Below are 14,650 nucleotides of genomic sequence, written 5' to 3'. Positions count from 1 at the left end.
ATGACATAACATCATGTTTGCAGCTTTTTATCCTCAAAGCACTTTATAAACATTAACGAAGTAAGCCTCACAACACTCCAGTAAAATTAATTGTTATCCCCATTTCACAGATAGGGAAATTGAGGCACAGAAAGACTTTAAATATGGAAGAAGGATGGTCTTTCGGTTAAGGCCCTAGACTGGCTTTACCTCCCAGACATAGACTTCACATATGACCTTGGACAAGTCATATACTCTCTGTGTGCCTCCATTTCTTATCTGTTAAATGGGAATGGCCGTACTCAGGGGGGTGTTGTGAGGATGAATTCAATCATGTTTGTGAGGTGCTCAGATACTGTGGTGAAGGAGGCCAAATGGCTGCCATACATAAAGGTTGCTTACACCACCCCACGGAGTCAGAGCTGCAGATAGAACCCACGAATTCTAGCTCCCAGTCTAAAGCTCAGACCACAGTCCCTTATTATATCATGACAGTTTCCGCACGTCATGCTGCAATTTCACAACACAATCAGACACAGTGCCATTTTACATGAGATTGCCAGTTAAAAATAGGTATGATATCATTAAAAAGCAGGAGAGGTTAATTCATGCCCCAGCCCTATAATTCATGCCCCAGCCAAATGGGACTTTATAAACCAGCAACCCAGTGATTCAGCTTTAACCTCAGCTCTCCACTCTTTTCCCACTTCCCTGATTTCCCTAGTAGCCTCACTTGAACAAACCAAAGACACTAACACATTTATTTGAGCATAAGCTTTCGTGAGCTACAGTTCACTTCATCGGATGCATCCGATGAAGTGAGCTGTAGCTCACGAAAGCTTATGCTCAAATAAATTTGTTAGTCTCTAAGGTGCCACAAGTACTCGTTTTCTTTTTGCGAATACAGACTAACACGGCTGCTACTCTGAAACTTGAATAAACCAGAGTCAGAAGCCAGGGAAACAAACTCTCCTATGCAGATATAGGCAAAGAACCATGCAGACTGCTAGAGTTGGAGAGAAAGCAGCCTTTCCTCACCCTCAAATGCAATGCCAATATCACAAAGCTGTGGCAACTGAATGGTAATCAGCTTTTATTCCAGTGCTACATGCTGGCAACATGATGGAGTAGTTATAAGGCAGCAGCTCCATAATATGGCAGTGAGTATGTTCACTGAACATGTCTAAGGAAAATCTAAGCCCAATAGTAAGATGTAACGCTCACTTTCTTATTAGCCCTGCCCTAACCCTTGACATCAGGACAAGGCTTACTGCTGAGCATTCTCTAAGTCTCACGATGATGAGGGCCGTTCTGTTGACATGTGCATGGAGGGCTCCACAGCTCCCAATCCTAACAAGATTTAAAACCCCATCACTTTGAGCAGCACAGGTAGGTACCAGGGAGTTGGGGGAGAGGAGTTATCCAGATGAAGTTCCCTTGGCTCTTGCTGTTGCCCATGGGAAAGAGTCACTTGGACCATGTGGGAGTTGGGAACACAGTAGGACACAAATGCATGGGGCACACCTTCCTGATGTGTGGCCGAACTAGAATGCATGCATTTTAATGGAGGATTCTGCCCCCATTGCCCCCAGTAATTTTTGCCATTTGAGTATAAAATTCAATTATTAAATAAAACTAACCATTACAGGAGTGGGGGCCAGACAGCTTCGTGCCTCAGGGTGCCAAACAGCCACCCCCACCAAGCACTGAGCCTTTCCCTGCCTGCCTCATCCCGTAGTATTTGGAAATCACAGAACTGTAGGATTGGAAGGGACCTCAATAGGTCATCTAGACCAGTCCCCTGCACTGAGGCAGGACTAAGTATCATCTAAACCATCCCTGACAGGTGTTTGTCTAACTTGTTCTTAAATACCTATAACAGAGATTCCACAGTCTCCCTAGGTAATTTGTTCCAGTACGTAACTACCTGTACAGTTACAATTTTTTTCCTAATGTCTAACCTAAATCTCTCATTCAGCAATTTAAGCCTGCATGAATTTACAGGCTATGGACCCATGCTTGCTTCTCACCCTCTCCCATATACAAGTGCCCGTACAGCCCAGTGTGGTAGCACTCTTGTTTCTAAGCCTGAAAATGACAGGTGGTTCAAGTCCTAGTCCAAAGTTTGTGCTCATATGCAACGTAGCATTAGGACTGTTAAGATATAAGCACTCTTCATCTGAGATGTTTGGTTACCTGCATGAGAAGTGCGATACTGGTTCCACAGTCACTGCTTTGCTAGTTTCTAATCCATTGGTTTGAAAGAGCTCTGTGTAGTGCTCTGAGATACCTTGAGGGCAGTATGAAAGATACCATTTATGCAAACACGTGGCACATGCTCCAGCAATGGCTCAAACTTGGACAGAAAAGGGCCACAGACTCACCTTGGGAATTTTGGCAAATTTTCCTACTCGGGTGTCCCGGATGCTGGTTATATCCAAAAATTCCATTTCCTGAAAAAGAATAAAAATAGAGAGGAGGATGGCACTTGGAGGAGGAAGGGCAAGGACAGCAAGAGAGGGAAGGGTTAGAAAGGGAATGGCAAGGCTCTCTGGTGGCTCTCACTCACAGTCCTGCATTGGGGTCAGTGTGGAGCTGCACTTCCAGAGCAGGAACAATGGCACAACTCCCAGCCACACAGAGACAGGACCTGCTGCAACATTGTGTAAGCCGACTGCTCCCCTGCCCAGTGCAGAGGGTCACTGATATGTGGTTCCACCTCCTTCCTTTTTGGGGTGGAGGTCCTGGCAGGGAACAGTTTCTGGGGGCAACAGAGCACAAGGGCTGCAATTCCGTCAAGCTCCTGCCCTGTGGGAGAGCACCTTGCACACCCATCAAAGGGCATGCCACAAATTTGCCCTAAGAAGGAGGCAGGCGAGAGGTTGTAGCAGGGGTGGATTGCTGTTCAGTAAAGCCCAATTAATCAGACAGGGTGGTATCGCTGAAGTGAAAATAGGGACTCTACATAGAGACCTGGAAACATCTGGCAGGATGTATAATGCTTAGTAAGCACTCAGGAGGGAAGGGAACAGCACTTATACCAACTGAACAAGCACTCAGCTCCAGCCAAGTCTGCCCACACTTGTGGAAACATCTAGTTCACAATGGCAGACTCAAAGGTTTAATATGGTAATTAACACAGCTCCTCCCCTAATAACATGACATGTTGCTCCCATACGGGTACCCTCAAGGCCTGTCAGGGCCAAACAGTTATCACTGGACCTGAGATCAGCAGTATGGTGTGCATGCAATGCAACTGAATCAGCTACCAGCCCAACCACGGAAAGTAGCCTGTGACAGTCCACAGTTCACCGCAGTCCCTCACCTGTTACCCATGTCATCAGCCTGCCTATTGCCCCCAGCAGTGTCATTTTGCTAATCACCCAGGTCACCCACATAATCGACTGTGGTCAGCCTGTTCTGTAGCTGCATCCGCCCACTTGTTGCCATGGCCACACTCTCCAGACTAGCCGACCCATGGCCCATGCCAATCCATACTGCCAGCAGCCAGCAGCCTGCCTATCAGATACACCCTGCAGCCGTTGTCAGCTCACACAACACCCAGAGACTCTCTCAGAGTGGAAAAGGTGCCAGACAAATGAATGCATCCAATGAAGTGAGCTGTAGCTCAAAAGCTTATGCTCAAATAAATTTGTTAATCTCTAAGGTGCCACAAGTCCTCCTTTTCTTTTTGCGGATACAGACTAACACGGCTGCTACTCTGAAACTTCTCCTAGGATGTAAAGCCAGCAGATGTGCCATGTGGCACTCAGATTTGCTTACAGTTTGTACTAAGTGCTAATCAACAAGTACTGCATTTTCCAGTAAAACTAGGCACTTGACCTGTGTCTCCTCCCGCAGCAGCAGGCCTGCTCCTCACAGCTCCACGATTCCAGTACCAGGCTTGCTGCTCACACCCTTCCGCAGAATCAGCATTCTTTGCCCAAAGAGCAGCAGGTCTTGTCCCCATTGCCTTCCCCAGCTCTGAACCCCTCGCACCAGTTACATACCCTGAACATCTGCTATTTTAGGGAGAAGGGAGGGGGCGGTCACAGCATCTGTCAGGTTTAGAAAAAACAGTGTTTCTCCTGCCCACAGAGCTGCCCACTTGTTCTGCTGCGTTGCAGGAGGAAGCAAACACCCTCTAGCATTCCCTATAGCTCCAATCCCGTAACCACGAGGAGTAGATCTAGAGCGCCCTCAAGCAGAATGCCAAGTGTTTCAGGAGGAGACACACAGCTGAAGGGAATGCAGACATTTCAGGGGAATATACTGGGCATAAGATGCTGCTGCTAACAGCTCCTTATCTCACACCACTGCTGTGCCGACAAGCATTATTGTGGCACCGCTGTGAGGGAGTTCACCATGCTGGAGCCCCAGCTGGCACTGGCAATCACTGTTACGAGGAAACAGTCATAGCGAAGATGTCACTAATAGCGCCTAAATAGTCCCAGCTAGTACTACTGAGCAATGTTACTGCTGCTGTCTCTTTATCTGCCATGCGTCAGTATGTGGGTCATGAGGAGGAAGTGAAGCTAAACCACAGTGGATTAGAAAGTGTAAGTATGTAGGCCCAGCCTCCCACCTGCCATCTCCCAGCATTTTCTGCCTCTTGGGGAACTGGGTTTTTTTTTCCTTTCCCACTGCATCTCCCCTGCATAGGTGCTGGAACTAGGGATGCTGCCTCACACTTGGGCTTGAAGTGGTTTCCATTATATGCAGGGTTTACAGTTTGGTTCAATGGCTCTCAGCAACCCCATTACACAAACTGTTCCAGCACCCCTGCTCCTCTCCACCCCTCACTCCAGCCTGCATGCTCCGGTCTGCCTCTCCCTTGCTGGGTACGTCTACATTTGAGCTGGGAGGTGTGATTCCCAGCTTGTGTGGACGTACCCGCACTAGTTATGCTTAAGCAAGCACATTAAAAATAGCAATGTGTCAAGGGCGCAGAGGCGGCTGCTTGGGCTAGCCACCCAAGTACGTACCAGGGATCCAAGTGGCTATGTACTTGGGCGGCTAGCATGAGCCACTCCCCATGCTACCCTGGCTACATTGCTATTTTTAGCAAGTTAGTGCTAGCACATCTACGCAAGCTAGGAATCACACTGCCCAGCTCAAATGTAGATATACAACTGTGTGTTCCAGCTTAGCACTGGAGGAACCAATATCTCCCTCTGGACCAGAGGTGTGCTGTCTTCCACCTTCTTCCTTCCTCCCTCTTTTCAGCTCATACCTGGATAAACTTCATACATAGCTCTTGGAAACATCAGCACACAACTTAGCTACAAGCATAGTCCATTCCTGTTTGAGACGTGTAATAGTTGTAGCTTTTGGCTTAGTAGGCTGTGCACTGGGCTCTCACTCGAGAGTCCTGGGTTGTAGCTTCAGTTCTGCCATTTACTCATTCTGGACAATTCACTCAGCCTGTCTGGTAAATGGGAATATTAATGCTTGCTCACCTTTGTAAAGTGCTATGAGATGCATGGAACTAATGAGCTATACAGTGCAAACAAAACCTGTGACAAAAAAGGAAGTGCTCATTTCCCATCAGCACATGCAGCCTAGTTCCTCTGACTCAATGCTCTTTCCTGGAATTGCCCAGGAAATTCCTGTAGGGGCACCTGCCACTGAACAAGTGGCAGTCCCCAGGCCCTTGTGTGGTGCTTTCTTCTAAGATGGGATGCGTTCTAGCTGCTGACCAAGCCTCTTTGCTCTGGGTACTTTTACAAACTCCAATTCAGAGACACGGCTGGGAAGCTCAACACTTACCTTATTCTGATATGTCCAATATAAGTAAAAGCCCTTTGGATCTACCCGGAGAATCACAGGCAAGGCATTCGTTGTGTCCTGACAAAACCAGGAGAAAAAAGGTTTAAAGCTTTGGAAAAAGAAAAGGAGTACTTGTGGCACCTTAGAGACTAACAAATTTATTAGAGCATAAGCTTTCGTGAGCTACAGCTCACTTCATCGGATGCATTCTGTAAGGGAATGTAATTTCCCCTGCAGCCCAGACTTGGCGAATCACCTTCTGACTATTCTGTGGTATGTGTAAAGCAGTTGGTTAGTTTGAGTTCAGCTCCAGCAAGTGAGAGCCAAGGGTTATGGAGGCTAATCTATCCTGCTGCTACCCCTAATGGTGGGTCCTGCCTCCAGATCAATGCTGAGCCAAGGCACATTGGCAGCGAAGTGTGAAGGAAGGATATGCTGTCACTGTGTCCTTTACCTCCCTTATGAGTATCCAAGGGACTTAAATCTCCAGAGTTGACGCCTTCCATGAGCACTAAACACTGCAATAACCATCTGTCTGCCATGCTCTCCCTCTCATCATTCCACTCCCTCCTTTCACTCTCACTCTCTCCTCTTCTGCAATAGGCAGAAAGCTCATGAAGACACATATATCTACCCATGTCCCCATGGTTCTCAGTTAGTTCCCTGAGCTCACTGCTGTGAGCTGGAAGAGCATTCTGGACATTGATATGCAAATGAGGACCCCACTGGCCACATTTCTAGATTTCCCACACTCTCCCACCAAACCAAGCTTTTTAAAACCAAGCAGAGTCTTCAGTGTGGAAAAGCCCAGAAGGACCTCTTTCCTACCTGTCCATATGAGGAACAGATCTATGCTAGCTTCAACTGGGTACAAACAGAGTTTATTCAATCACCTAACATTGTGAGATCTTAGATGTTGCATAAATTATCATGAATTCTTACTAAAAAAGTGGCGCAAACCATGATCATCTCTGCCTTTATCTCCTTCTTTTCTTAACAGCTTCTCCCCTTTGGCTATAGGCCCACATGAAGAAAAAGACAGACTGAGCACACGCATCCTACACATCTTACACAAAACACATGCAACAAGGATGGCCTATGAGAGACTGCAGGAGGGAGTGAATTCCAGAGATGAGGATTCTTCATCAGAATGTCCTGCTGCCCATGTTCCGGAGTTCAACCCCAAGGACTGAGAGCAAGAGCTGTCTTGTGGAACACAACTGCTGCAATGTGGCATGGCAGATGAGATGGATGTGGGAACCCAACCCATTCAGGGCTTTGTAGATGATAACAAAATCCTTCACTTGCACTTGGGGGTGGATTGGGAGCCAGTGCAGAGCACGGATTATATAAGGTTTGTGATCATAAATTACAAGTATGTTTCAATTAATTTAATCTCACATCCCAAACCTATAGTACTTTCTTTGCAAAAATTCAACACTTTAAATAAGAAGAAACCCCAAATCCCAAAATGTCTGGAAATGAACAGCTAGGGGAGCCCAGGCTGTTCTCCTTTGTTGAATAACCCTTTCTCATTCACCATCATTTCCCTTGACTCATACTGCCTCACCCACCTTAACTTTGCCCCCTAATATATGCAGAGAAATGCAAAAATCAAAACATCACTGGGTGAATTTCTGACCCTATTGAAATCAATAGCAAAACTCTCATTGACTCTAAGGGGGCCAGAATTTCACCTTAGAAGATTACAGAATCCTATTTCCTGTTCAAGGGATCCATTTCCAATAATCACTTAGGGATCAATTGAGGAGTTCCCTTCTGTAAGGGACAGCTTGTAGCTTTGCTGCTCTGCACTGGCTCTGGGACATAATTGTGATGTAGAGAGTCACAGTTTGGTGTCTGTTTTTTCATTGCTCCAGGGAGAAAGTAACTTGTTCTATCCCTTTACTTGGCACAGCTTACTTTCCACTCTGTGCTGGCTGGCTGCTGCTTTGTATGGATGGAGTTAAGGCCCTGCACACTCCTAGACCCAATATGTGGCTCCATGAAGGCTATTTAATCCCTGCACTGTGGTCTGCGATGGGAGTAGCCCACACAGGGGATTTATGACCTCTTATGTATGTTCCATGGGTCACAATGTACTGAAGTGAATAGAGCTACTTGAGTGAACTTGCCAAAGACAGGAAGGATTGTACATTCAAGATGCTTATAATTTGTTCTCAGTAGAAATATGTTTAAAACTGAATCTGGCCACATTTAGAACATAAGAACGACCATACTGGATCAGACCAAAGGTCCATCTAGCCCAGACCAAAGGTCCATCTAGGTCCATCTAGTCCATTCTGTCTTCTGACAGTGGCCAATGCCAGGTGCCCCAGAGGGAATGATCAGAACAGGTTATCATCAAGTGATCCATCCCGTCGCCCATTCCCAGTTTCTGGCAAACAGAGACTAGCGACACCATCCCTGCCCATCCTGGCTAATAGCCATCAATGGACCTCTCTATGAACTTATCTAGTTCTTTTTTGAACCCTGTTATAGTCTTGGCCTTCACAACATCCTCTGGCAAAGAGTTCCACACACTGCTTGTGTGTTGTGTGAAGAAATATTTCCTTTTGTTTGTTTTAAACACACTGCCTATTAATTTCATTTGGTGACACCGAGTTCTTGTGTTATGAGAAGAACATAACATAAGAACGGCCATACTGGGTCAGACCAAAGGTCCATCCAGCCCAGTATCCTGTTTGCCAACAGTGGCCAATGCCAGGTGCCCCAGAGGGAGTGAACCTAACAGGTAATGATCAAGTGATCTCTCTCCTGCCATCAATCTCCAACTTCTGACAAACAGAGGCTAGGGACACCATTCCTTACCCATCCTGGCTAATAGCCATTAATGGACTTAACCTCCATGAATTTATCTAGCTCTCTTTTAAACCCTGTTTTAGTCCTAGCATTCACAACCTCCTCGGGCAAGGAGTTCCATGGGTTGACTGTGTGCTGTGTGAAGAAGAATTTCCTTTTATTTGTTTTAAACCTGCTGCCCATTAATTTCATTTGGTGGCCCCTAGTTCTTATATTATGGGAACAAGTAAATAACTTTTCCTTATTTACTTTCTCCACACCACTCATGATTTTATATACCTCTATCATATCTCCTCTTAGTCTCCTCTTTTCCAAGATGAAAAGTCCTAGTCTCTTTAATCTCTCCTTATATGGGACCCGTTCCAAACCCCTAATTCTTTTAGTTGCCCTTCTGTGAACCTTTTCTAATGCCAGTATATCTTTTTAGAGATGAGGAGACCACATCTGTATGCAGTATTCAAGACGTGGGCATACCATGGATTTATATAAGGGCAATAAGATATTCTCCGTGTTATTCTTTATCCCTTTTTTAATGATTCCTAACATCCTGTTCGCTTTTTTGACTGCCGCTGCACACTGCGTGGCCATCTTCAGACAACTATCCATGATGACTCCAAGATCTCTTTCCTGATTAGTTGTAGCTAAATTAGCCCCCATCATATTGTATGTATAGTTGGGGTTATTTTTTACAATGTGCATTACTTTACTTTTATCCACATTAAATTTCATTTGCCATTTTGTTGCCCAATCACTTAGTTTTGTGAGATCTTTTTGAAGTTCTTCACAGTCTGCTTTGGTCTTAATTATCTTGAGCAGTTCAGTATTATCTACAAACTTTGCCACCTCACTGTTTAACCCTTTTTCCAGATCGTTTATGAATATGTTAAATGGGACTGGGCCCAGAACAGATTCCTGGGGGAGACCACTATTTACCTCTCTCCATTCTGAAAATTTGCCATTTATTCCTACCCTTTGTTCCCTGTCTTTTAACCAGTTATCAATCCATAAAAGGATCTTCCCTCTTATCCCATGACAACTTAATTTACATAAGCGCCTTTGGTGAGGGACCTGTCAAAGGCTTTCTGGAAATCTAAGTACACTATGTCCACTGGATCCCCCTTGTCCACATGTTTGTTGACCCTCTCAAAGAATTCTAGTAGATTAATGAGCATGATTTCCCTTTACAAAAAACATTTTGACTCTTTCCCAACAAATTATGTTCATCTATGTGTCTGACAATTTTGTTCTTTACCATAGTTTCAACCAGTTTCCCTGGTACTGAAGGCAGGCTTACCGGCCTGTAATTGCTGGGATCACCTCTGGAGCCCTTTTTAAAAATTGGCATCACATTAGCTATCCTCCGATCATTTGGTACAGAAGCTGAATTAAACAATAATTTACAGACTAGAGTTAGTAGTTCTGCAATTTTACATTTGAATTCCTTCAGAACTCTTGGGTGAATACCATCTGGTCCTGATAACTTATTACTGTTTAGTTTATCAATTTGTTCCAAAACCTCCTCTAATGACACCTCAATCTGGGACAGCTTCTCATATTTGTCATCTAAAACGAATAGCTCAGGTGTGGTAATCTTCCTCACATCCTCAGCTGTGAAGACCAATGCAAAGAATTCACTTAGCTTCTCCACTATGGCCTTAATGTCTTGGAGTGCTCCTTTAGCATCTTGATCGTCCAGTGGCCCCTCTGGTTGTTTAGCAAGCTTCTCTCGACTGATGTACTTAAAAAAAATTTTGCTATTACTTTTTGAGTCTTTGTCTAGGGCTGTTCTTCAAATTCTTTTTTAGTCTTCCTAATTATATTTTTATACTTCATTTGCCAAACTTTATACTCCTTTCCTTTTTCTTCACTAGGATTTAACTTCCACTTTTTAAAGGATGCCTTTTTGCCTCTCACTGCTTCTTTTACCTTGTTGTTTAGCTACGGTGGGACTTTTTAGGTTCTCTGACTATGTTTTTTAATTTGGGGTACACATTTAAGTTGAGCCTCTATTATAGTGTCTTTTAAAAGTTTCCATGCGGCTTGCAGGGATGTCATTTTTGGCACTGTACCTTTTAATTTCTGTTTCATTAACTTCCTTATTTTTGTGTAGTCCCCCTCTTTGAAATTAAATGTTACAGTGTTGGACTGCTGTGGTGTTTTCCCTGCCCCAGGGATGTTAAATTTAATTATATTATGGTCACTGTTACCAAGCGGTCCAGTTATATTCATCTCTTGAACCAGATCCTGTGCTCCACTTAGGACTAAATCAAGAATTGCTTTTCCTCTTGTGGGTTCCAGGACTAGCTGCTCCAAGAAGGAGTCATTTAAGGTGTCAAGAAACTTTATCTCTGCATCCCATCCTGAGGTGACATGTACCCAGTCAATATGGGGATAGTTGAAATCCCCCATTATTATTGAAGTTTTTTTTATTTTTGTAGCCTCTCTAATCTCCCCGAGTATTTCATAGTCACTATCACCATCCTGGTCAGGTGGTGGGTAATATATCCTACTTGCTATATTCACATCTGCTTGCCCCACTTAAGAGATGGCCAAGCACATTCTGCATTAGCTCAGGCTCTGAAGTGGTCTTCAAAGTGGCTATAATAACTAGGTATCATCTGTATTACAGTAACACTCAGACTCCCTGTTTTGGATGGTACCCCCTTTGAAATGGGCACTGTACAAACACAGAGTAAAGATGATCCCTGCCCCATAGAAGCTGCAATCTAATTAAATAAAATACATTAATATAAGTCAGCCTAGAGGAGAATGTCCTCTGTTAGAGGGAAAGCTCCAATTGCTGAGCCAGCTGAAGGTGCTAAAAGGCCTGGTAGGCCATTGCTGCTCCCTGGGAATCCAAAAACAGTGGTGGTTCCAGTACAACTCTGAGACTGCTAAGGAAATACCCCCTTGCCAGAGGAAGCAGACATAATCGCCTTAATTTCATCAACACGTTTCCCCCTGCCCGCCAACAGCACCTAATCTGGATACCGTTTAAAGCAGCTAGCTTTCTTCAGGATCCGAATCTGGTCAGGTGCTGAGAAAGCAAAGGGATCCCAAAATCCAATTCAATGAGAGGGAAAAGAAGAGCCGAGTCTTGCCAGCCCACTGATAACACTGCAAGCCCAGGATGTCTCACCCTTTCCCTTTGCAGCACCCCTGCCACCCCCTCTGCCCCTCTCCCCCCACACACACGTGGGACAGGAAGCCTGACAAGATGGAGAAATGTGAATGAAATAACCAAATCCTGATTAGGGATATGTTTTGCTGGAAAGCATGCTGTCGACTACCTAAGGACTAAGGCCAGCATTTTCAGCAATGGCCAGTATTTTTTGGGGGGAGAGGGAAGGGTTCAGTTCTTAGATGATCAGTTTGAGACATCTTGGATTTTAGAGGTGCTGAGCACCCAGTATTTCCAAGGGAAGGCCTTTAAAAATCAGATTCAAGTTGTCTTCAGGTGGGCACCCAAAAACAGGGACAGAAAATCAGTGGCCACACGAAAATGCCGGCTTTAGACTATGTGTGTTTGGCCAACATTGTTCTCAGAAAGAAAATACCAAGGAAGCCACATTAGAACCCTGCTAGCAGCAATCATGATTAAAGATAAATATATCTGTGTTCCACTCAGCTCTTGCCTCATTCACTTATTTTCTACAGAGAATTATACAAGTCAGGAGGAGCATCTGCCCATGTTGCTGAGCTACCAGTGTCATTTTGACCTGTATTACTTAGCACCATCCATTTCTACTATCTGCACGCTACATCACCTACTGGCTTGAACGCTGCTAGATTATCCTCACAGATAATTGATTACTGCATATCCCCAGTCACCTCCTTCGTCCCATACTGCTTCTACAAAGGAGGGCCCTTTGTCTTCAAACTAGTTCGCATCCACTTGAGTAGCTCACCGTCACCCACTACGTAGCCACTTATGGACCTTTAAAATGTGTCTCTTTTGCCATATTGTGTAAAAGCTTCCTCCAGATCCAGGCAAACTATCATATATCCATAGCTCCCCTCTGGTCTATTGACTCTTACCTCTGGTGATGAGTAAATCTTAAAAGGCACAGAGATCTGGCTCTAAAATAAAGAGATTGACAGCTGCCCCATATCCCTGCCTAGGGGAATGCTGGAGGCCTTCCTGGGAGACAAGAGCACAGATTCTTAGAATCAGAGGAATATTTAGCAAATGAATTTCCTCCTTCGCTCCTGTTCCAAACCCCTTCCCCTGGCCTGTGATAGATACTCAATGGATAACTCAAATCAGTCACTTTGCAGACACAAGAAGATGGATGAGCGAGCAGCTCTTCACAGTCCTCAGCTAAAAACCAACCAAAGCAGGCCCTTAAGCCCAACCCAGAATGGTGGGAAAATAAGCCTGTACCTGAGCCACCTTCCTAACACTGGTGAAAGCATGAACTGAGCAGTCACTTGGGCCCCTATATCCCATGCAAGTTCTGTAGCTCACAGGCTAACCACATCTTCCGTGTTCGCGAACAGAGCTGGGAGAGAAGGAAACAGCTCATCGCCACACCCCCTTACTCCCTCCAGCAATGGGTCCAGAAGGGGAAGCAACTTCTGATCTGATTTTTTCCCCCTCCCTCTGCAAAACTGGAGAGCCCTTCTGCTTGAGACCCATATCCTGGCCAACCTCGCTGGAGATCTCTGAGTGCAGGGAGTGACCCTGTCAGCACTGGGAGACCTACAGCACCAAGGACACATTTCCTTTGTCTTGGGGAGGAGGAGGTGAGCTGCACTGGCTCTCCATCTTTCCCTAGGCTGACCCATGGGACAGAAGGGGGCCCTGATCATGCCACCAGAGAACTCTTTCATGGAACTAGGACACAACTGCCTGTGCCCATGGGGGTCAGAGTGCATTGCCATCACCTCATACACACACACGCAGGCCCACATCACCCACCCCTCATATCCATATACACATGCACTCGCACAGCATCCCCCTCATCCACCCATCCCTCTCCATGCATGAGGTTCCCACACATACAGCAGACATATATTTTCCCATTGCCCTCTCCTACTTTCTCACATACAGGCTGCCCACACACACATGCACACATGAGCAAGCACTCCCAACCCTCCAGCAGGACTTCGGCTCCTCCGTGCCCCCAGCATATGTAATGAAAGCCCAGGTACTCACGTCGTCCCACTTGATGAAGCGCTCGCCCTTGGAGAGATACTCCTTCACCTCGGGGGGTGTCAGGATGGGTGTGAGCATCGACATTCTGTCCCACAGATCTGCCCCTCAGCCAACAGGGCAGCTGCAGGGCTCACTCTTTCTTGGCCCCCCTCTTCTTGATCTCTGCCTCTCACATAGTGTTCTCTGCCACTGCTGCCCTTGGCATCAGGCACCAAACAACCTCTGATATGCCAGGGAAACTTAGGGACAACTAGCACAGACAAGTGAGGAGCCGTTCATCTGCATTGTAAATCAGCGGTTCTCCAAACAAGCAGGTGGTCCCAGCACAGGGAGGAGAAGATGAAGCTTATGCAAGAGGAAAGCCTGGGATGGGCTGAGAGAAACACATGCATGCACACACTCTAGAAGAGATCTACTCCTTAGAACTCTGCACTACTGAATGCACTACTAATGTTCAGCAAACACTTCCGGACAGAACTTCCTTAAATTTTTTTCTTTAGAACAAGTGCAGTCTCTGCCAGTGAACCACCCAGTCATTTATCAAGTTCAACAGACACCAGCACAAGAACACCAGTGAGCCTGGCCACACATGATCAGCCCCCTCAACACTACAGAACCATCTACCATCTACAAGGAATGCATTTATTTTACAGTGCATATTCTACGTATATAGTCCACATCACTGGAGCACCTGAACACTTCAAATCTTTAATGGAATTATCCCCACAATACCCCTGTGATGTAAAGAAATATTATACCCATTTTACAGAGGGAGGAACCTGAGACAGGTTACATTTAATGACTTGCCAAGGTCATATAGGAAATCTGTGGTTGAACCAAGAATTAAACTCATCTGAGTCCTTAGGATGACCCTTATTCTCTAGGTCATCCTTCCTAGTTCAGGTTACCTCACTTTCAAGA

General features: G+C 45.5%; 1 protein-coding gene across 3 annotated transcripts in view; it reads right to left on the bottom strand.

Annotated features, from left to right (window-relative positions):
* Positions 1-14,198, bottom strand: part of PLCB2 (phospholipase C beta 2) — a 73,230-nt gene extending 59,032 nt beyond the window's left edge. Inside the window, exons 1-3 of one of the 3 annotated variants that reach the window (XR_006282302.1) lie at positions 13,730-14,198; positions 5,749-5,826; positions 2,364-2,432 (exon numbers count right to left, since the gene is read on the bottom strand). Coding sequence is in view for 2 of the 3 variants with exons in the window: in XM_038405936.2 (XP_038261864.2) it covers positions 2,364-2,432; positions 5,749-5,826; positions 13,730-13,813 (231 nt within the window). In the remaining variant the exon portion in view is untranslated. The remainder of the gene's footprint in view (positions 1-2,363; positions 2,433-5,748; positions 5,827-13,729) is intronic. The other 2 variants (XM_038405936.2, XM_043517365.1) reach the window with 2 other exon arrangements.
* Positions 14,199-14,650: the final 452 nt, after the last annotated feature.

Source organism: Dermochelys coriacea, chromosome 6 (assembly GCF_009764565.3).
Source record: "Dermochelys coriacea isolate rDerCor1 chromosome 6, rDerCor1.pri.v4, whole genome shotgun sequence".
Lineage (NCBI taxonomy): Eukaryota > Metazoa > Chordata > Testudines > Dermochelyidae > Dermochelys > Dermochelys coriacea.
Note: the sequence above shows the minus strand (reverse complement) of the source record. Positions and strands in the feature narration are given on the sequence as shown.